This window comes from Leptonychotes weddellii, chromosome X (assembly GCF_054177405.1).
Source record: "Leptonychotes weddellii isolate Sample4059 chromosome X, ASM5417740v2, whole genome shotgun sequence".
NCBI classification, from domain to species: Eukaryota; Metazoa; Chordata; class Mammalia; order Carnivora; family Phocidae; genus Leptonychotes; species Leptonychotes weddellii.
In genome coordinates this window covers 79,141,973-79,165,605 of record NC_138385.1, presented here as the reverse complement: position 1 = coordinate 79,165,605, position 23,633 = coordinate 79,141,973, and the positions used below count along the sequence as shown (strand labels likewise).

General features: G+C 37.6%; 1 protein-coding gene across 1 annotated transcript in view; it reads left to right on the top strand.

Moving 5' to 3' along the window:
- Window positions 1-23,133, top strand: part of LOC102733646 (cilia- and flagella-associated protein 47) — a 66,680-nt gene extending 43,547 nt beyond the window's left edge. Inside the window, exons 11-17 of the mRNA XM_081809012.1 lie at window positions 2,035-2,187; window positions 2,865-3,051; window positions 3,149-3,245; window positions 14,492-14,708; window positions 15,009-15,250; window positions 19,935-20,065; window positions 22,804-23,133. Coding sequence (XP_081665138.1) covers window positions 2,035-2,187; window positions 2,865-3,051; window positions 3,149-3,245; window positions 14,492-14,708; window positions 15,009-15,250; window positions 19,935-20,065; window positions 22,804-22,935 — 1,159 coding nt within the window. The 3' untranslated portion in view covers window positions 22,936-23,133. The remainder of the gene's footprint in view (window positions 1-2,034; window positions 2,188-2,864; window positions 3,052-3,148; window positions 3,246-14,491; window positions 14,709-15,008; window positions 15,251-19,934; window positions 20,066-22,803) is intronic.
- The last annotated feature ends 500 nt before the right edge of the window (window positions 23,134-23,633 follow it).

Here is a 23,633-nt window from a genome sequence, read left to right as displayed (position 1 = left end):
ACAGAAAGAGTGAGAGAGAGAGAGAGAGCATAAGCAGGGGGAGTGGCAGGCAGGCAGAGGGAGAAGCAGGCTCTCTGCTGAGCACGGAGCCCGATGCGGGACTCGATCCCAGGACCCTGGGATCATGACCTGAGCTGAAGGCAGCCGCTTAACCGACTGAGCCACCCAGGCGCCCCTCTTGTGTTTTTAATACTATCCATCCTGACTTGCGTAAGGTGACATCTCATTGTGGTTTTGATTTTTATTTCCCTGATTATAAGGGATGTTGAACACATTTTCATGAGTCTGTTTGCCCTCTGTATGTCTTCTCTGGGATAATGTCTATTCCAGTCATCTGCCCATTTTTAAATTGGATTATTTGGGGTTTTTTTTCTGTTGAGTTGTATAAGTTCTTTATATAATTCGGATATTAACCCCTCATTGCACATATCATTTCCAAATATCTTCTCCCATTCAGTAGGTTGCTTTTTCATTTTGTTGATGGTTTTCTTCACTGTGCAAAAGCTTTTTAGTTTGATGTAATCAAATAGTTTATTTTTACTTTTGTTTCCCTTGCCTGAGGAGACATAACCTGAAAAATACTGCTAAGGCTGATGTCAAAGAGATTAGTGCCTATGTTTTCTTTTAGGAGTTTTATGGCTTCAAGCCTCACATTTAGATTTTTAATCCATTTTGAGTATTTTTGTGTATGGTGTAAGAGAGTGGTCCAGTTTCATTCTTTTGCGTGTAGCTGTCCTGTTTCCCAGCACCGTTTATTGAAGAGACTGTCTTTTCCTCATTGTATGTTCTTGCTCCCTTTGTGGAAGATTAATTGAGTGTATAAGGATGGGTTTATTTCTGGGCTATTTTTTCCATTGATCTATGTGTCTATTTTTTGCCAGTACCATACTCTTTTGATTATTATAGCTTTGTGGTTTATCTTGAAATCTGGAACTGTGATACCTCCAGGTTTGTTCTTAAGATTGCTTTGGTTCTTGGGGGTCTTTTCAACAACAGTTTTTGAATAGCAAAGCATTTATTTCTCTCTTATTGCCTCTCATAAAGAGTGTCATTCAGTTAAAGTTATCTTACTGTAACCATCGAGGACTTGTTGAAAACAGGGAGAAATATTAAATTTCATTTGACCGTATGACTAATAGATTCATACTTGAGTTAATTATTGAGGGTAAGAATCTTAATGATTGATAAAATCTGTTGAGTATTGAGGCAGACCAAGGTCAGAAGATATGAATAATTGTACATTTTGTTTTTATGGAAAAATATGGTGGGTAAAAGGAAGAGCATGAACTCAGATGAGTGATCATGAGATATAAAGTAGATGTACTTCATTTATGGATTGGTTTCTCTTTATCAATTTACCATTGATGGTTCTTTCATAAGCTCTGAGATGTTAAAAAAGTAATGTGTTTTAACAAAAGGATTTATGATTTTATATATATATACTTTTGTAATTTTTGTCACAGTCATTTGAAAGTATCTACCTCTTAGGAAACACTAATCAGATTCAGATCTAGTCCCATGTGTAACTCTAGAACTCTCCATTTTTTTTTTTAAAGATTTTATTTATTTTTTAACAGCGAGAGACACAGTGAGAGAGGGAACACAAGCAGGGAGAGTGGGAGAGGGAGATGCAGGCTTCCCGCTGAGCAGGGAGCCCGATGTGGGGCTCGATCCCAGGACCCTGAGATCATGACCTGAGCCGAAGGCAGACGCTTAATGACTGAGCCACCCAGGCGCCCCACTCTATAACTCTCCAAATTGCTTACTTGACTGATTCCTGAAGAGTAGTTTTAGAGTAGGCACCATTGTTTGGCAGTGACCTTAGGAATTTTCTCTAATTAGGTTAGGAAGAAAATTAGATCTTCTAGTTCTGTATGTCATAATGTCTTGCCATGTAAGAGGATATGAGGGAAAGGACTAGAACCTGCCTTCTTCACCATTCTGTGCTTAGCCGCTAGCATAGGAGACACTCAATAAAGACTGAATCAATGCATATATATATTTAAATATTGACATAACTTGCTCATCTTGTAGGACGATTTTCACAAAGATTCCAAGGTATAACTATGTGGATTCTGATTTCACATATACTAAATTTGAGAAAATTGAAAAGCAAGCACATGAAAATTATTATGCAAGATACATTAAACATTTAAGAAGTGCGCGCCTGCGGAAACAAGCAGAGAGGTAAAGGTCACCTCCTCAAACAGTATGAAACGGATCGTGGTGCCTGCGGAGCCAGATTTTTTTTCTTTACTCCTTAGTTTCTTTTTAGTGAATTAAGTGACCTTTTCATATATGAAAATAGCGAAAGCTTGAACTCCTTTAACTGCAGTTATTTCCTTCTTTCCTTTTGGTTCGGGAATGTCTTAACATTGTTTTGTTTCCCCAGAAGCAGTTCTTGAGATGGGTTCCAACACAGTGTTCTTTTAGGGGAGACAAGATGAGGGAAGCATGATAGGGCAGGGGAGGGAACTGAGAAATGATATGTTTCAGGTAAGGCTTACACTCAGCCTGATGCCTAGGGTCTCTTGAAGCATAAATTATGCCACGTAGATGTTCCTGCGTTGTGCCAAAGAGGTTGTCTTTTTTTTTTTTTTTTCTTTTAAAGGGGCTCCTTTCTGCTGTCAGCCATTGATTGTGAGCTGTCCTTGGTTGTGGTGGGGTGGGCCTGACTTCCTTGGTGAGGTCTTTGAGAATGGGGTCTTCTCAGCAGAAGGTAATTTTATGCAGATCAGGGCCTCATTCTTCCTAAGTGGTTCTGAGTGTGTCAGCAGCAGCATGAGCAATGGGGAATGTTGGGATTTGCCAGTGTATTTTCTAAAACCCTTGGCCTCAATTAGTTATTATTGTGATTTCAATAGGGAAGGCATGGATTCATATAATGATACAGACATAGGATTACAGCCAGCGTCTGGTCTAAAGTCACCTTCACTCTCCGAAACGGAAATAGAAGAGGAATTATATTCAGCAAAGTGTCTGATTAAACCTAACCAATTACTAAATACCAGAAATATAGAATCCAAGGAGATGAAAGCTCTGAGAAGAAAGGCACGTGCAATATTTTACATTCCATTAAGTCATGAAAATTCTTAAAATATCTTTTGCTAATATTGAATATTAATCTTGGAGTAACATTTTCCCACAGGTTCTCAAAAGACTTAAATCGGACCCATCCACGCCCCATGAAAAACATGATTGCAGCTTAATTTTGACACCAAAGCAAATTCATCAAGTAATTGTCGGTAAGAATATATCAGAAGCTATTAAAGCCTTTGTTTTTTTTAACAGGTTTATTGGAGCATAATTTATATTCCATAAAATTGACCTGTTTAAAGAATGCAAGTCAGTGAATTTTAGTAAGTTTATGGGATTATGCAACCATCATCATAATTCAATTTTAGAATGCTGCCAATCACCCTCAGGACCATATGTACTTACTCCCAAATCCCACCCCAAGCCCCAGGCAACCGTTAATCAATTTTCTCTCACTGTGGATTTGCCTCTTCTGAACATTTCATGTAAAAGGAATCGTACAATATGTGGTCTTTCATATATTGCAGCTTTTACTTAGCATAATGATTTTGAGGTTCATCCAATAGGTATAAATAGGTATAAATATTTTCTTCCTTTTTATGTCTAAATAGCATTTCATTTTATGGGAGTACCACATTTTGTTTATCCATTTACCAGTTGATGGACACGAGCTGTTTTCAGTTTGAGGCTATTGTGAATAATGTTGCTATAAATGTTCGCATATAATTCTTTGAACATATGTTTTCATTTCTTTTGGTTAGATTCCTAGGAGTGGAATTGCTGAGTTGTGTGGTAAATTCCTGTCTAACATTTCAAGAAACTGCCAAAAACATTCCAAAGTGCACCAAGTTACAGTCCCACCAACAGTGCACGAGGGTTACAATTACTCCACGTTCTCACCAGCAGATGTTATTTTCTGTCTTTCTTGATTATAGCCGTCCTGGTGGTGTGAAATGTTCTCACTGTGTTTTGATTTGCATTTTCCTCGTGACTAGGGTGTAGAATATATTTTCATGCATTTAAATTGACATAAATGTATATCTCCTTTGGAGGAGTGTCTTTCAAATTCTTAGCCCAATTTTTTTTTTTAAAGATTTTATTTATTTATTTGAGAGAGAGAGAATGAGAGACAGAGAGCAGGAGAGGGAGGAGGGTCAGAGGGAGGAGAAGCAGACTCCCCACCGAGCAGGGAGCCCGATGCGGGACTCGATCCCGGGACTCCAGGATCATGACCTGAGCCGAAGGCAGACGCTTAACCATCTGAGCCACCCAGGCGCCCCCTTAGCCCAATTTTTAATTTGAACATTTGCCTTCTTATTGCAGAGTTGTAAGTATTGTTTATATATTCTGGATACAAGTCCTTCATCAGATATATGATTTCCAACGTCTGTGGCTTGTTTTTGTTTTTTAGTTTTTAAATAGTGTTGTTTAAAGCACAGAAGTTTTTACTTTAAGTGAAATTGAATTTATCGTTTTTTAAAAAAAATTTATTGTAATTTTTTTTCTTTTGTAGATCATGCTTTTGATTTCATACCCAAGAAATCTGTAGCTAACTCAGTGTCACAAACATTTTCTCTTGTTTTCTTCTAAAATGTTTATAATTTTTGATCTTACATTTAGTACTACAATTCTATTTGGGTTAATTTTTATGTATGTTGTGAGTTAAGAGTCTAAATTCATATTGTTGTATGTGGCTGTTCAATTGTCTTAGCAACATTTGTTGAAAATACTATAATTCCTCATTGAATTAATTGCCTTAGCACGCTTGTTGAAAATCAATCAACCATATATATCAGGCTTTATTTCTAGTCTCAGTTCTGTTCCGTTGATCTGTATGTCTGTCCTTATGACAGTTCTACACTGTCTTTGGTACTGTGCCTTTAGAGTAAGTTTTGAAATCGGTTAAGTGTAAATCCTCCAAATTTGCTCCTTTTTCAAGGTTGCTTTGGTTATTATGGATATAAATCAGATTTTATTAAGACCCTCTTTGTCTTTCTTCTGGATCTCTTGCTTGTCCCAATCAGTATTGAAACCTCAGGTCATGATGTTGACCTTATCTGAATGTTTGCCGTTGAGATAATTATAATTTTGACAACATCCCTAGGCATGAGTTAAGAAACAAGTGACAGGGGCGCATGGGTAGCTTAGTCGGTTAAGCGTCTGCCTTCGGCTTGGGTCATGATCCTGGAGTATGAGATCGAGCCCCGCATTGGGCCCCCTGCTCAGCGGGGAGTCTGCTTCTCCCTTTCCTCCTTCCTTGCTCGTTCTCTCTCACTTGCTCGCTCTCTCCTAAATAAATAAATAAAATCTTTAAAAAAAAAAAAAAACAAGTGACAGTTCCCTTGCGGAGGTGTTAAACAGTATCCCTCCCTAGGTCATTTTCACTATTAAAAGATGATTATGGTTAAAGAAATAGTAGTCTATACTAGTCTGCAGAGGAAGTTTGTATTTCATTCTAGGCAGGATTAGGGTGGCCCTGAGGAAGATGTGGGCAGAAGATGATTAATTGGTATGGATGTGCTGATTCTCCCTCTAGGGAGAACTCAGTGCACAAAACACCAAATACCAATTCTTTTGTTATCCAGACTAAAGGTGCAAGGTCAGAGGCAACACAGTGGGAAGTGCTTAAATAGCTGGGTGGTGATGGCTTGGTCTGGCTAGTCAGTGGCCAAGTCTCAGATCAGTGAGGACTGTGGGAAGTGCCCAAACCAGGATCTGGCTTCTGGGGAAAGCGGGTGACATGGACTGGCAAAAAGAGTTGGAATCTCCCCCCATTCACTGAGGTTCTGAATGGGAAATAGGATTCTGTGCTGTAAGAGCACTAGAACTAAACCTCCCTGCCACACAGTGACAGTGAGGCCCTTGGGCATGGCAGACTGGGAACTCATTAGTTCATTGCCTGTCTGGAGTTGTGGATGCAGTTCATTTCAGGTTAAATGTCATTTACTGTGCCTCACTTTTGTGCCAGGCATGTGATGGGTACCGGGGTTTATAGTCCCAGGGACTTACTTTCATTATTGGGTGTTACATGCCCTGTGTCTTCCAAATTGGTGACTGATTAATCAGATAAGCAAATCTATACAGATTCAAAAGGAGCAAAGTTAGAAGGCAATGTCCAGTGTCTCTTCTACAACTCCTCCACCAGCTTCTCTCCCTTCTTCACCTGGTGTCCTGAGTATTTTAATAATGACCCTTTCTCTGGGGACGGGGTCCCTGTGTGAGTTTACAAGGTCAGCAACAGCGATGGTGGGAATTTTGTATCACTCTCAGTTTTATACCTTGAAGGTGTTTTTTGAGCCTCTGCACAGAACGGGGACTGGCACGATCAATGGAGATTACAATTTCAGAAAATTTTGCTCTGTATTTATATTTTAGAAAAGTGAAGTGGGGACCCCTGGGTGGCTCAGTCCGTTCAGCATCTGACTCTTCAGCTCAGGTTATGATCTCAGGGTCGTGAGATCGAGCACCACGTCGGGCTCCAACGCTGGGCTTGGAGCCTGCTTCAGATTCTCTCTCTCCCTCTCTCTCTGTCTTTCTCCCGCTTCCTCTCTCTCTTTCTTTCTCTCTCAAAAAAAAAAAAAAAAAAGTGATTGTCAAGAGACATAGTGGAGGATTTGGAGATTAATTGAATCAGTTAGTGAAAACTGTTGTAGAGGGGCGCCTGGGTGGCTCAGTTGGTTGGGCAGCTGCCTTTGGCTCGGGTCATAATCTCCAGGTTCCGGGATCAAGTGCTACATCGGGCTCCCTGCTCAGTGGGGAGTCTGCTTCTCTCTCTGCCTCTGCTGCTCCCCCTCCTTGTGCTCTCATGCTCGGGCATGTGTGGTCTCTCTCTCAAATAAATAAAATCTTAAAAAAAAAAAAAAAGGAAAGAGAACTGTTATAGAGTCTGGGTTACATTGGATGTTGTGCAGGGAGTATTGTTTACTTCATCAGCAAATGTCCAGTCACTTTGGTTTTAAGTTACCACTTATATAAGCCAGACATTGTGTTAAGCAATGTATAAACATGATCTTATTTAATCCTTCAAATGATGTAAGCAACTTATAAGGTAATTGCTTTTACTTCCATTTTAGAGATGAGTAAAGTGAAGCCCAGAGAGGTGATAAACCTTAATCAAATTGCTCAGTATTTAGTGGAAAGGAGCGGATTTGAAATTAGGTTTCTCTAGCCACACTCTTTAAATTAAAATAATTAATTAATTAATTAAGAGAGCTTGGGCAGGGGGGAGGGGCAGAGGGTGAGGAAGAGAGAGAATCTCAAGCCAACTCCGCACTGAGCATGGAGCCCGACTGGGGGCTTGATCTTAACGACCCTGAGATCATGACCTGGGCTGAAACCAAGAGTCAGACACTTTACCTACTGAGCCACCCAGGCGCCCCTCTACACACACTTTCTATCTCAATTTCTCTTTCCCTTCCTCTTTCACAACCTGTATTTTTCTCTACAGTATTTGTCTCAGCTTCTTCCCCAACTTCCTTTATGTCTACTTCAACAGTATTGTTAAATCAGAATCTAGAATTCTGTATCTGTTTTCATAAAACATATTAGTCTGCAGTTTTGCTTTTTTAAAGTTCGTTTTTACTATCTTTGTTGTAATGTAATGTTGGCCTGATAAACTGAGTTCAGAGATTTAGGAAATGTTCATTCCTTTACTATATTCTGAAAGAGATTATGTTGAATTGTTTTTCAAATGTTAGAGTTCTTCATAGTAACCATCTGGGAAAGGAAAGTTCATTTTCAGAGGATGTTTAATTACAAATTCAATTTCTTTAATAGTTGTAGGACCATTCAGATAATCTATGCCATTTTAGGAGAGTTTTGGTAGTTTGTGGTTTTTCTGGAATTGATCCCCTCCATAAAGATATCCCATTTATGTGCATAGAATTGTTCATAGCATTCCCAAATTATCCCTTTATTGTCTAGGTTAGAAACATCTGTAGTGATATAGCCTCTCTTCTTCTTAATATTGAGAATTTATGTTTTTCTTGTTATTTTCCTTTCTCAGTCTCAGTGGAGGTTTATCAACTTTATTGGTCATTTCAAAGAACCAGCGTTTGGTTTCATTGATTTTCTCTATAGTTTTTCTGTTTTTAATTTTAATGACTTCTTGTATTTGTCATTTCCTCCTATTTCCTTTGGATTGCTCTTTTTTTTTCTAATTTCTTGAGGTACAAGCTTAAATTATTGATTTATACCCTTCTTTTTTTTCCTTTTAAATATTTTATTTATTTATTTGAGAGAGAGTGACAGAGATAGTGAGAAAGCGCATAGTGGGGAAGAGAGGGAGAAGCAGGTTCCCCACTGAGCAGGGAACCTGATGTGGGGCTTGATCCCAGGCCCTGGGATCATGACCTGAGCCAAAGGCAGAGGCTTAACCGACTGAGCCACCCAGGCGCCCCTACCCTTTTTTTTTTTTCTAATATAATCATTTAGTGCTATGCATTTCTCACTAAACAGTACTTTAGCTATATCTTAACATATTCTTAAATATTTTCATTTTCTTTTAGCTCAGTATACAGTTGACCCCTGAACAACGTGGTTAGTGATGCCAAACCACCCCCTCACACACACACCATGTGTTTGAAAATCTGTGTATAACTTTTGACTCCCCCAGAAGTTAACTACCTACTGTTGATTGGAAGCCTTACTGATAAGATAAACAATTGATTAACACATAGTTTGTATGTTATATGTGCTATATACTGTATTCTTAAATAAAGTAAACTAGAGAAAAGAAAATGTTACTAAGAAAATCATGGGGCCCCTGAGTGGCTCAATCAGTTAAGTGTCTGTCTTTGGCTCAGGTCATGATCCCAGGGTCCTGGGATGGAGCTCCATGTGGAGCTCCCTGCTCAGCAGAGAGCCTGCCTCTCCCTCTCCCTCTGCAACTCCCCACTGCTCATGCGTGCTCTCTCTCTCAAATGAATAAATTTTTTTAAGATTTTTTATTTATTTATTTGAGAGAGAATGAGAGACAGAGAGCACGAGAGGGAAGAGGGTCAGAGGAAGAAGCAGACTCCCTGCCGAGCAGGAAGCCCGATGCGGGACTCGATCCAGGGACTCCAGGATCATGACCTGAGCCGAAGGCAGTCGCTTAACCAACTGAGCCACCCAGGCGCCCCTCAAATGAATAAATCTTAAAAAAAAAAGAAAATCATAAGAAAATACATTTACTGTACAGTAGAGTAGTAGAATGAAGCACCCCACATCTCCTTGTCCCCACCCAAAGTTCGCAAAGCTGGATCCTGGAGTGACACCTGCTTCTTGTTCCTCTACCCAGGAATGTGGGAAGCCTCCTTCCAAGTGGAATCTGGGGGAATTCAGAGAACCAGGAGAGGCCGATCACCTTTATCCACTTCTGTAGGTCACTTGCTTTATCTGAACCCTCTTATGGGGTTCTAACACAGTTTCTGCTTTCAGGAAATGCTGGCAAGTGTTGAGCAGCCAGTTACCTGACAGTATGAACTGCCCACCTGGAAGCACTTTCAGCACCATGTACAGTGCCCCTCTCCGTTGTCCACTTTGGGCTTCTCCCGGGGGCTATTCTGACCTGCCTCCCCCCCACACACACATCCATGTTCTCCCAGACCCCTTGATCCAGGGGTGGAAGGTGGGTTATCATTCAGTGGTCCTTGTTCAACTCCCACTAGTGAAGGGCTCTGCTGCTTTGGTGAGAATCCCTCCCCAGAGCCAATTCCTTTGTGAGGAGTGTCTGGATCAGGCAAAAGCCTTGCTGTTCCAGCTTTCTCTGCATCTTTCCTCAGCCTTCCCTTTGCTTCTAGTTATTTGGTGATTAATATAAAATACATGTTTATTGGGGTGGAGGTGCATATAAGTGGACCCATGCAGTTGAAACCCCTATTGTTCAAGGGTCAACTGTGTTATCTAATTTTCCTTGAAATACTCTCTTTGGCTCATCAGTTATTTAGAAGTGTGTTACTTAAATTCCAAGATTTTTTGGTTTTCTTTCTGCTATGGTTTTCTAGTTTGATTCCATTTGGTCAAAGTACACACATGTATGTATTCAATTCTTTTAAATTTTTCAAGATTTGTTAAGGGTGATCCTGGATGTGGGCCCTTTTGTTGAAGGTTCATGTGACTTGAAAAGAAGTATTCTGCTATTGTTGGATGGAGTGTTCTTTAAATGTCAATTATATCCCAGTTAAAGGTATTTATTTCTACTAAATCCTTACTGCTTTTTTGTCTAGACAGTCTGTCAGTTATTGACAAAGGTGATTGACATCCCAAACTGTGATTATAGATTTTATTATTTCTCCTTTTAATTCTGTCTGTTTTGCTTCACATATTTTGAAGCTCCCTTGTTTGGTACATACACATTTAAGACTGTAATGCCTTCATGGTCCCTTTTATCATTATGTAATGTCCCTCTTTGTCCCTGGTAATTTTCTTTGTTCTGAAATGTAGTTTGTCTGATATTGATCTAGCTACCAAAGCTTTCTTTTGTTTAGCCTTTGCATTGTTTATCTTTTTACTTGTTTCTACTTTTGACTTACCTATGTCATTGTATTTGAAGTAAGTTTCCTGTGGGCAGCATATAGTACTTTTTCATCCATTCTGACAATCTCTGTTTTTTAATTGGTGCATTTGTGTCATTTACATTTGATATAAATGTTGTTATATCAAGACTGTGGAATGTTATTCAAGATTCTTTGTTTTTACTTTCAAGTTTATCTCAAAAGTTTAAAAAGTTTTCAAAAGTCTGGGCATGGCTTTCTTTGGATTTGTTCTGTTCGGGTTTCACTGAGCTTCTAGAATGTGAAATTTTACTTTTTTTTTTTTTGCTACATTTGGGCATTTTTCAGCTGTCATTTTTTCCCAAATATTTTCCCAGTCCCCTCCATCTTTTACTTTCTCATTCTGGGGCTCCACTTACATGATTTTTAGACCTTTTGCTTTTGTTCCATGGGTCTCTGAGACTCTTAATTTTTTTCAATCTGTTTTCTTTTTGTTTGTCAGATTGGATAAATTCTGTTGATATTTCTTCAGGTTCACCAGCTTTTTCTTCTGTCCTCCCATTCTGTTAAAGGGCATACTCAAGAGGTTTCTATTTTACTTCCTGTATTTTTTAATCTTAGAGTTTCTATTTAGTTCTTCTTTGGATATTCTCTTTCTTTGCTGAAACTGTTTTTCTACTTATTTCAAGAGTATTCATCATTGCTTATTTGGTCATTTTTATAATAGCTTCTTTAAAACTTTTGTCAAGCAATTTGATCATCTCTGTCATCTCAGTCTTGGTATGATGAGTAATTTTGGTTTATACCTTGGGCATTTTGAGTACTATATTATGAGACTTTGTTTACTATTTAACTAATCTATTTTAGGATGCAGATGATCCATTTAGCTCTGGAATATACATTGTAGTCCACATTTGTGTGCTGGGTAACAAGTGTCAATTTAATTTTCAAAGCGTTTGTGGTACTATGCTGGTTTTCCCTTTTTGTATGCTCCCCAGAAGACTATATGAAACGCAGGCATTATTTCACATTGTAGTTCTGTTTTTTTTTAAAAAAGATTTTATTTATTTATTTGACAGAGAGAGAGATTGAGTACACAAGCAGGGGGAGTGGGGGAAAGGGAGAAGCCGGCTTCCCGCCGAGCAGGGAGCCCGATGTGGGGCTTGATCCCAGGACCCTGAGATCATGACCTGAGCCGAAGGCAGTTGCTTAACCAACTGAGCCACCCAGGCGCCCCTGTAGTTCTGTTCTTAATCCATTTGCTGTGTTGGTTCTGATAGATTTCACACATGGGCTGTTCAACATATGACCACAGCTTCATTCACATATTTAAAAATAGGTCCTTGGCTAACTCCCACCTCTCTGTGTCCCTCCCCCTACTTTTTAGGTGGGGGGGGGAGGGGTGTCAGTTATTTGCCTGCTTTTGTTTAGTGAGGTGTGGAGTGGCCACTGTGATAGTAGGGAGGTAGGGGCAGCATCTGTTTGCTGACATTTGTCTAATACAGGGCAGCCTTGGTCCGCAGGCCTTTATTTCATACACTGCAGTGCCAAGTGGAGGGGAGGGATGTTACTGCTGTTCCTCTTAGTGCCGGGTGCTGGTAGTCAATAGGACTCTACCCTACAGTCTCTTAGGCACATGGTCCAGAGGGACAGGGGCACTGCCTCTGTCAGCCTTCATGCAGGGCAGATATGGTTGACAGGGCTCAACCCCAGCAACTCCACAGGGACTTCCTCTTTAGTGGAGAAGGGAAGAAATGATGTCTCTCTTCATCTTACTGCAGGGTAGGGATCATTGATGGGGCTCTACTCCAGTCTTCTGAGAACCTAGTGTTGAGGGGATCAACTTCTTCCATGATGTTTGCCTGGAATAGGGCAGGTATAGTTAAAAGGGTTTGGCCGCAGAGGGCCACCCTCTTCCCAGTTCTTTGGGTGGAGAGAATGGGCTGCAGGCTACTCTAATGCCCAGGCCACGATGATAACCCAGGAAAATTCACTACAGGTTTATCTCTCTATTCCTAAAATTCCTAGACAATCCATTTCCTTGTGACTTTTCCGAAGTTTCTGATGTTTATTTCATAGATTTTTGTCAACATTTTAATTTGTAATTAGCAGAGGAGTACAGTGGATTGTGTTCACTTAATTTTGTCTAGAAATAAATTTTTTGAAATATGGAAGAGAAGTATTACTCTAAAATCTGCTATACTTTTTGAATATATTGCTATTTCTCTTTTGTAAGGGGCTGGAAGACATTAGCACAGAGAAACAAGAATAGACTGATAGAAAATATTTGCAAATTATGTATCTCATGAAAGAATTGCAACCATAATGTGTATAAAACTTTTGAGACTCGGGTGCCTGGGTGGCTCAGTTGGTTAAGCGACTGCCTTCGGCTCAGGTCATGATCCTGGAGTCCCGGGATCGAGTCCCATATCAGGCTCCTTGCTCAGCAGGGGGTCTGCTTCTCCCTCTGACCCTCCCCCCTCTCATGTGCTCTCTCTCTCTCTCATTCTCTCTCTCAAATAAATAAATAAAATCTTTAAAAAAAACAAAAACAAAAACTTTTGAGACTCAATATTAGGAAAACAAATGACCCAATTAAAAAATGGGCAAAGGGATTTGAACAGATACTTCATCAACAAGGATATACACATGAGAAATAAGCACATAGAAAGATGCACAATGTTGTTAGTTGTTAGGGAAACAGAATAAAACCGCAACGAGATACTACTGTAAATCTCTTAAAATGGCTGAAGTTAAACAAAACAAAACAAAATGAACAAACCAGAAACTCACCATTTCAATTGTTGCCAAGGATGTGAGGGATCTGGGACTCTTATACATTGCCAGTGAATTGGGAAATTACACAACCACTTGAAAACAGGCAGTTTCTTATACATTTATACATGCATTTACCATATGATCCATGCATTCCACTCCTAGATATTTGTCTGAAAGAAATGAAATCATGTGTTCAAACAAATATTTGTGCACAAATATTTTAGCAGCTTTAATTGTAGTAGCCAGTACCTAGAAGCAATCCAAGTTTCATTTAACAAGTGAAGAGACATTCACCTGTAATGGACTACCACTTTGTAATACAAAAGAATGGACTACTGACACTTGACACAACTTGAATGAATCTCCAGGGAATTTGTAGAGCTAAAGAAATCAGAGCCAAACTGCACATGTTACATTATTCCACTCTTAAAAAACTCTAGAACATGTGAACTGATCTACTGTGACATAAAGCATTTGAGTGGGGGTCTGGGAAGGGGGAGTACTGAGGATGATGGGAAGGAGAGAATATAAAGAGGCACAAGAGAACTTTGGAGTGATGAATGTTCACTCTCTTCCTTGTGGTGTTGGTTTCATAGGTGTATGCATATGTCAACATTTAGGAAATTCTACACTTTAAACATGTGCAGCTTATTGTATATCAGTTACTATTAAATCAAGCTGTTAAAAGATGTAGAAGACCTAAAATTATTAAAATTGTATGATATAAAAACTTCTGTCATTTAGAAGGGAAATCTTAAAACTCCCCTCACTCATGCTCTCTCTCTCTAAAGTAAATAAATAAATCTTAAAAAAAATAAAAGGGAAAACTTAAGTACTGAGCAATGGGAAAATTACCAATTTCTGTAAGTTCTGGGTAAATGAACATAAATGTATTGATGGAAGTGGAGAAGGTGTTGGAGTATGCAAATTAGTGTACTAAAATGAGTTATGAGTACTAATAATTTTTCAATATCATTTTCCATATAATTAGGATATATTTATATTGAATTTTAGCCAATAATCTCCAAACACCAAATTATGGGCATTTTGATAAAAATCTTAGTTAATAACTTCTGATATTATAAGAAATATTTTTCTGAGTACCATTTTTTATAAATTAATTGGTGAAAATATAGTATGGAAACTTAAAATTACTGAATACGTTTGCCAACACTAAACTTAATCATTTTTCATTTTTTCAGGGCCCTCTGTCCTTAACTTTGGTGATGTTTGTGTGAACTCCACAAATACTCGTCTACTGCATGTTATTAATATGCTACCTATGCATATTTTGATCCAGTTAGATATTAATTTGGAAGAACTTCAAAAAACCAACCAATTTTCATATGTGATTCCACCTACAGCTAGTACTTATATTTCAATGGTATTTGAATCTCCCACCATTGGAAAATTTTGGAAGTAGGATTTATTTTTGAATTTCTATATGCTAGAATCAGTGTCCCTTTGTAGAATATGTATTTTTTTGACTCTGTAATTGTAGAATATGTTACGTTTGGTCCTCAAACATAGAAACTATATGTACATCAATTTGTAGATTTGTAGTTTGATATTTCAGTGGTAGCCTGCCATAAATATTTTGATGTATTGCTTACTAATTGTGGGTGTTAATCAATAATATTGCATTTTTATTTGTAACTGAATTCTGTACCTGCAAATAGCTATTTTCAGTTAAGTTTGACAGCTTTTGCTGTGTTACAGGTCTTTCACCTTTACAGTGAACAATATACCTGGTGGCCATATCCTAGTGATGGCAGTTGTCATGCCAGTAAAGCTTGAGCTCTCTTCTAATGAGCTAGTATTGAGACCACAAGGCTACTCCATGAAAACGTGTTTTATGGGGACAGTTGGGTTGTATAATCATCAGAATTATTTTGCCAAATTTGAATGGCAACCAGTAACCACAAAAAGAGGAATGGCATTTTCCATCTGTCCAGCTAAAGGTAATAGTTTGTTCTATTTGTTTGATTTAGACACTCATTTATTAATGTGCTCAGGCAGTAATCATTTATTGAGTATGAAATGTATAATGGTGCTAAAAATTGAAGCAAATCAGACATGGTCATTGGGGCATTTATATTTACATACATAAATATGTAAATTTGATTTGAAAATATGGATCCTGTATTAGTCAGGGTTCTCCAAAGAAATAGAAGCAATAGGAAATACATAGAGAGAGGGAAAGGGAGAGAGGGAAAGAGGGAGGGAGGAGATTGATTTTAAGGAATTGGTTCATACAGTTGTTTGGGCACTCCAGTAGGTTGGCAGGCTGGAGACCCAGGAAGGAATTGATGTTGCAGTCTTGAATCCAAAAGGACTTCAGTTTTTTCTCTTTAGCCCTTCAATTTATTGGATGAGACCCTTTTACATTATGGAAGGTAATCTTTACTCAGAGTCTACTGATTTAAATGTTCATCACATCTGAAAAATACCTTTACAGCAATATCTAGACTGACCAAACAACTGGGTACCATAGCTTGGCCAGGTATGGCCAAGTTGACAAAATAAATCTTCACAGATACTGATGAACACAGTATTGTTTTGTTTAGTTTTTGTTTGATAACAGTGATAAGATATGATTCAGAATGACTTCTATTTTGTTAGATTGTGAATCATTTTAGAAGCATCCACCAATTCTTTATAATCAATATTTAATACAGGTAATAAAATCCAGTTAATAAAATTAAAAACTTAAAACTGTCATTTAAACAAGTAATTTTTTAATTAATAGAAAATATTCTCCGATTAACTGTTTTTGGTGGTTCCATATATTTGTTAAGTGTCCTGTTAACCTTCTTTAGCCATTCCCCAGAATCTATAATTCCACATGATGTGCCTGCCACAAAACTGAGCCCTGGTAACTGCTAAAGTGTTAACCCAGTAGCCTGTCAAATTCAGCAGACATCATTGTGATGTGCTGTGAGGACCTCACTAGGACAGAAGCTATCGTTTAAAGAAATAAGATGGCAAGTTAGAAGTTGAATGATGAAGGGGCACCTGGGTGGCACAGTGGGTTAGGTGTCTCACTCTTGATTTCGGCTTGGGTCTTGATCTCAGGGTCATGAGATTGAGCCCCGCATCGGACTCCTTGCTGAGTGTGGAGCCTGCGTGACATTGTCTCCCTCTCCTTTTGTCCCTCCTCCGCCCCCCACCCCCTGCTCCTGCTTGCATGCGTTCTCTGTCTTTAAAAAAAAAAAAAAAAAAGTTGAATGATCTATATAGTATCTTCATTTTATGTACATGTTATCCCTTTTCAGCTAGCTGGAAGGATCTGGATTTTTGTATCGGCAGTGACTCATGTGGTGTTTTATAATCAGCTAAAATCTATTTCTGCATGAATGGGAAGTAAAACAAACTTTGGGGTTAGATAAACCTGATTTCAAAACTAGTCTTAGCTTCTTGCTAGGTTTGTGATCTTGAGAAAAGTACTCTATAACACTAGTTCCCTTATTTGTAAAATGGAGAGACTAATATATCTCATAAAGATTAAATGTATGGAAAAGTCCTTCCGTAAAGACTGGCAAAGAGTAGTTGTCAAAGAAATAGATAGCTATTTGGTTATGAAAATTTGCTTATTCTGTTTGGACTTCTTTTTTCCCTGAAAATGTCCTCAGAGTGGGAATAGCCTCACATGCATCTAGCCAGCCATCCCTACTATCAATTTCTTGTGCCCTGCTTACTTCTCTCTGTTTTTCCTTCCCTCCTTCCTTCCCCACACTCTTCCCTTCTTCCTTCCCCTTCTTCCCTCTTTATTTCTAATTTAGGAATATTCATCATTTGGGATCTAAATAGACTATATTTCAGATCACAGAGAAGTACTGGTTTGTAGAAATCTTGCCATAGGTCTATATTCTTGTGAGTATCGGTCATTTCCAAATCATGATTTTTATGTAAGTCTACCGGTGTTTGTAACAGGGAGTGTTACAAACCAGCTTCAGTATTAATTTAAATTCACTTAATTTTAGTATGGATATATTTGTGGATCTATACGGTGGTAAAGTAGTACTGTACCTTCATTAGGGTTGGAAGTCATTGATATAACCATATTTAATCTTTTTATTAACATGTATTGATTTAACAAATCCCAGATTATCATTTATTAAGCATCCAAGTTATACTTCCATCAATATCTGGCAGATTCATTTTACCAGGCTCTTTTTTTTTGTTATTAATACTGGTAAGGCTGAGTCCTGCCTCGGTACTAGAGAAAAACTGAGTGAATAATCAGGGAAGGGAGAGAAAATATTTCTGCACATTTCAGAGATTCTGAACAGTCATCACATTGTGGTAGTTATATTATCTGTATTCTTTATAGGTTTGATTAAGCACATGATAAGGCATCGAGCGTGTCTGGAAAGTACAGTGCTTGGCTCTTTTCCTTGTATTTCTCCATCCTAACCAGGGCTGAATGGGTAGGACTTTCCCCTTTTGCCTGCCTTGGAAATGTAGTGATGATGCTTGACTTGACAAAAGAGAAGTGGAGTTATAATATGAACTAGAACACTGGTTATGCTTCTCGTAATTGTGAGAATTCTTATTTTTACAGGGGTGATTTTAGTGTTTCAGTTTCTTTGGTGGTTCATAACATCTGCTACATTTTTCAATCAAAGCACAAAACACAAAGACATTTAATTCCAAATACAATGTTTTTGAGTAATACCGTTAGGCTTTAAGTACTTTTGAATTTTTTAGAACACAAATAATAAAGTACTCAAATCTATTTCATATAGCATTGAAGAAAGTGTGCATAATTTATATTATATACATGGGTTTTTCTTATGTCATCTTCCTTTTATTGCTCTGAATGTTCATATAATAATTAATTTTTTTGCCTCTTTGTTAAAACAGAAAATAACTTTTTCTTATGTTATTTTTCTTATATCCCTTTTGCTATATTGGTTTTACATCCTGAATAATACGTTTAATCCTGTCACTGTCTATATCTTTGTAAACTAAAGTGAATAGTTCTAAATTAAATTTTATGTTGTGATTGTGCTTTCTCTCTGAGGTGTGATGTATTTTGGATTTGGGTTTGGGTCCTGGATATTGTAGGGGGGTGAGTGTAAGAGTGGGATTGATGTTTCCTAAGATAGAATTGGGCTTCTAATTTGACTTTTTCATTAGGTACTGTTCATGTTTGTGCTTGTGTTTTTATTCATGTTGTCTTTAATCTTACTGAACTCTCGAGTCTGCTCAATCCTCACACTTGTCTTCAAGCAGTTCACTCTCACTGTCTTCCAGTAAGACACCCTTGGCCATGTCTAGTACCTGCCAATCTTTATAGATCGCGTCAGGACCTACTTTGTCAAAGTTCCAATCAGCCTTTTTGACACACCACTCTCTTCCAGCGTGGTCACTTCACTTTTATATTCCCCCAGGCTTTGTCCTCCTGCAGCTTCTGCTCATTTTTCACAATTCAAATGCCATCTTCTTATAATGAAGTTTCCTCCACTTTCTTGGGCTAATTTAGGCTCCCCCCACCTGCGCCCACTGTGTATTTGTTATGTCATCTATAATAATTTGTTCATATCCATATCCTATTGTAATAGATATTGCTAAGCCCATATCTGATACCCATTCCCTTTTCCAAGAGGACCCTCATTTTGTTGGGGGAGCAACGTTCATATCTAGAAATCTCTTTTCCCCAGCTTTTCTTGTTAATGAGGTATGGACAGAAGTTTCTTTTAGCTCCATCTTCCTTCGTACCAGGCACTGTTTGAAGTACTTCTTCATGTATTAGCTTCTTTAATCCCTACTACAATTCTCTGAGTTACATAGAACTGTTATCCCCGTTTATGTCTAAGGAGGCTGTATGACATATGTTAAGTAAATTGTCCAAGGTCTCAGGTAGTAAATGGCAGAGCTGAAATTGGACCAGGGGTTCCGACCCTAGAATTTGTGCTTTTTTAACCACGACACTATGACACCTTTCTACATGGAGGAAAGCCACATAGTAAAGAACAGTAGTATAGGAAGCTAGAGGGATCATTGCTCTGTGAAGGCATCGTCAGCCTGCTAAGGCAGCCATGGAGTACCGATCTGTGGACTTCTGTTGGCCTAAGATGAATAGAATTTCTAAGTCATTCTTTCCATCAAGTATTATTTTCTTACTCCAAAGGAAATGATGAATTTAAACAGATGAAGCAGCTCATACCAAATGTGCCTGATACCTCCTGGGCTCTCAACACATTTGAATTATAGAAATCTGTTAATTACTAATAGCTACATCAGAGGTGATATCTCTAGGGATGTGAACAAATTTAAAAACAATAAAGCCTCTGGTAATTGTAATTCCTTCCTCTGAAAACCGAATGAGTGTATTAACATAACTATTTCAGTGTTGGGAAGCATATGAAGGGGACATTTTGCTAAATATCGGCATTCTTTTTGTCAAATATTTTGATCTGCCTAATAAAATTGGAAAATAAAGTATGCATTTTAGATTTTAATCGAACTCTATAGGTCTATACTCATTTGATAATCTCTCATGCAGCGTTTCCGTATATTTAGAGTTTAAATAATTTGATAGATAATGTAATTATATTTTTATGCCACCTCTTATTTTGGATATTAAAATGAATATAATTAAAATGTGGTCAATGTCTGTTTTTTCTAAATTCTCTGTAGGCACGGTTGAACCATACTCTTCATTGGAATGTGAAGTAACATGGCTGCCAGGTTTCAGTTCTCCAGAAAGGGGAGAATTTGTTCTTCATGTCAATGAAGGAAACACGCTGACACTAAAATGTGTTGCACATGTAATGATTTCCTTTGGATATGATTTTTATTTTGAGGACTCTAAATTGGTTGGGTATATATATATGTGTGTGTATAGTTGAGTATATATCCTATGTTAGTAAAACTGATTTTGCTTGCAATATTTAGTTAACTGAATTACCATCTTCTTGGTTCCACTTCTCTACCATAAATGAAGACTGCTGAAAAAAATTTGTTGTTACCTAGAATTAATTCACAAATCCAAGATTGTTGTGCCAGCAATACTAGATTGTCATTAGAGCCTCTATAAACATACAGTACCATGGGGGCCACTTGAAATTAAATGATTTCATTAACAGAAACTAAAGAAAATGGAGAAAATTGTATTTTTGTCCTATTATATTGCATTGTTAGAATTCTAGTGGTAATTAATAATTCAGTATGAAATGGACCACATAATTTACATAGCAAGGAGATACGGAAAATTCTAATTTTATAGAATATACTTCGTATAATAAAAATGAGTAAAGCTAAAGCTGCAATATGTAATTTTAACTTTCCTTTTGTGGTAGAGCCCAGAAGGCCTTAACTTCATGCTTCGTAATCAGCAAGAATCCTCTTTACTTGTGTACGAAATTTTCTTCCCAGCATTCTCAGTAATTTAACTCAAGCCAGTGCTGTTTTACTGAATCTCATCTCTATCTCCAGGCCATGATCATGCTTGTAAATATTTTAGCTATGAAGGAGCTCATAGCCTTAAGAGAGAAGAGATTCATCCACTTTAATGATGGCAAGTACAGTCAGAAAATCAGTAGGTTCATTCCTCTGCTCCAGACTTGAAATAAGCTGGACCCTGCTGCTTTTCCTACGTTTAAATTACTTGCTATTCTTTTTAAAAATTTCTATTGAAGTATACGATACATTCAAAGGATACATACTATGGCTTCTGTATCATTCAGTCTTTATAGACTGATAGCATCTTTGTAACTCACACTCAGATCAACCAGATCAAGAAGCAGAATATGACTAGCATCGCAAAAGAACCACCCTCCCCATCCACACTTCCAGTCCCTCTGTGTCTCTCCCAGAGTTATCAGTATCCTTACTTCTAAGGGCATAGGTTAATTTTGGTTTTAAACTTTATATAAATGTAACCAAAGCATATGTTCTCTTTTATGTCTGGCTTCTTTTGTTCATCATTAGGTTTGTGGGCTTTGTCTATTCTGATACATGTGGTGACAGAGTATTCATTCTCATTCCTGAGTAGTATTCCATTGTGTGACTATACCATCATTTTTCCATTACACAGCTGATGGGGATTTGGATTGTTTCAGATTCTTAGCTACTATAATAGTGCTTCTCTTAACATTCTTATAGCTCTATTTTGGTGAACATATGCACACAGTTCTTTAGCTGTTACTTACATAACTGTGTTTGTCAAAGTTAGTAATATAAATTTGACCACATACTCACACCATGTGTATTTTTTTCTAACAGGCAGAAGATGAGCAATTTAGTAATTTAGACTTTGCATTAATAATAAGTATCATTAATTACTGTATGTAAGGCGGGATGCTAAATGCTATTCATGTATTATCTAATTTAATCCTTATACCAACTCTGTAAAGCTGTACTAATAACTCAGTTGATGGGTGAAGAAATGGAGGATTAGAGTGAGTGATTAACTAATACAAGTTCACACACGCACTAAATGCCCTAGGTAGAATTTATATCCAGATATGTTTGCCTCCACCATCTTTGCTGTTACCCTCAGATCAAATTTACTTTCTGTTTTCCCTACACTAAGACTGGTTAAGAATTAAAGTCCAAGATATCAGAATGATGAATTGGATTATTTTATGGGAAATTTTTGAGGTCCTTTAGGTTAATGAACTGTGAAGTGTTTCTCTTACAAAAGTAAAGCTGGAGGAACATGAAATGATTAAATACAATGTTCATTTAATGTTTGTCATTAATTTATGAAGGACTTTCTTGACCATTTCGTCATCTGTTAGCTTTGTTTAGAAATTTATTGTTCCAATTACCCAAGTCATGTTCTTCAGATAATTATAAGGGTATATTAAAACTTCCCAAGACAATAAATAATTTATCATAGATAAAGAAAGCAGGGTCTGGTGTAAAGAGTACTGTATAAGGAATCAGAAAACTTGGGTTCTAGTTCCCCTTGGCTTTTGTTTGCTTTCCTGTGAAATGGGAGAGGTGGATAATGTCAGCATTTTCAAAAAACTGTTCCATGATACAGTAGTTCTGTGAAGTGATTTGTGTGGGGATAAGGAGGAAGAGTCCTGCACCTAAGCAACTCGGTGAATCACAGTGAACCACCTCCCCATTCTGAGGTACGCACAGTGTGCCTTATCAGCATATTAAGCATTAGAAGACTAATAGTAAAAACATGCCTAGATAATCTCATTTGGCACATTATTTCACATGCTGGGGGACTCTTGAACTCTTTCCTTTTGCATAGCACACAGTAACACCCTGTACATAGTTGGATAGATGATCTCTAAGATCTCCTACATGATTCTCTGTCCTGGATTTACTTCTTCCGTAGAATTGTCTTATTCCCCTTGCCTTCCTCGGTTTAGGAGTACATTTTAGATATTCCATTCTATTTTCCTTTATTTTAAGTACAACATAACATCTGATAACCCTTCATGTTTTAGAAATTTCCATGAGGCTGAAAAAATTTTAGTCATTTGGAAGGGGCTAAAAGAATATTACTTCTATTGTATCTTCTCTCTTTTCCTCTTATTATTAGCTTGGTCACACCAAGGTCATATTTTTGGAGCCAAGGATCCTCTTCAGTAATAGTCCTCAAGGTTTAACAACTTGGAGGAAAGCCATTCTTCACAACGTAGGACAAAACCATGCTTATTTCAAGGTAATGTAGAATCTTGGAATCTTGTTTGGATCAGATCACATTATAATTTGAATTATTTTTTTTGCCATGATCACTGTGCTGTTAATACTTTAGTCTTTATAAATTAACTAATGCTAATATTTAGATATTTCATGTGAGACTTATCTAAGTACACTTCATCTACTTTGTCCTTTTAATTTCCCACAAAAATCATTTCTCCTTTCTTCCGCCCTTAGGCTTTCCTCTTCTTACCTATTTTTTTTTTTCTTCCTGTCATTTTGTCTTATTGAAAAAAAGATAATTTGGAAAAAAGAGCACTGTCAAAAACATCCATTGTTGCTATTACAACTCATATTTAATGACATACTTCTCTTCTTCTCATTTTCACTCTGTCATCAGGACTGTTATGGTAGAAACTGGGGCCTAGAGCAAGATCCTTGTAAAGATACTCTATAGTTGTTGCCCCTGATTTAAATTACAGGGTGGGGGGTGTTTTAAGTGGTGATAGAACATTTTGCTGAAAAATATATTAAGATCTCCCAACAGTGACAATAGATAGAGGTTAGTGTTTGAGATCTTTCATTCAAGCTTTATATCTACATGGTTTCTGCCCAAGCAAACAAATGCAGATACCTTTTTCTACTCTGTTGCTTCAAAATTAGTTCTGAAGTCTGTTTGTTCCCTCATCCCCAAAATACCTTAACCAGTTTTCCTTTAAATTGTTCTGG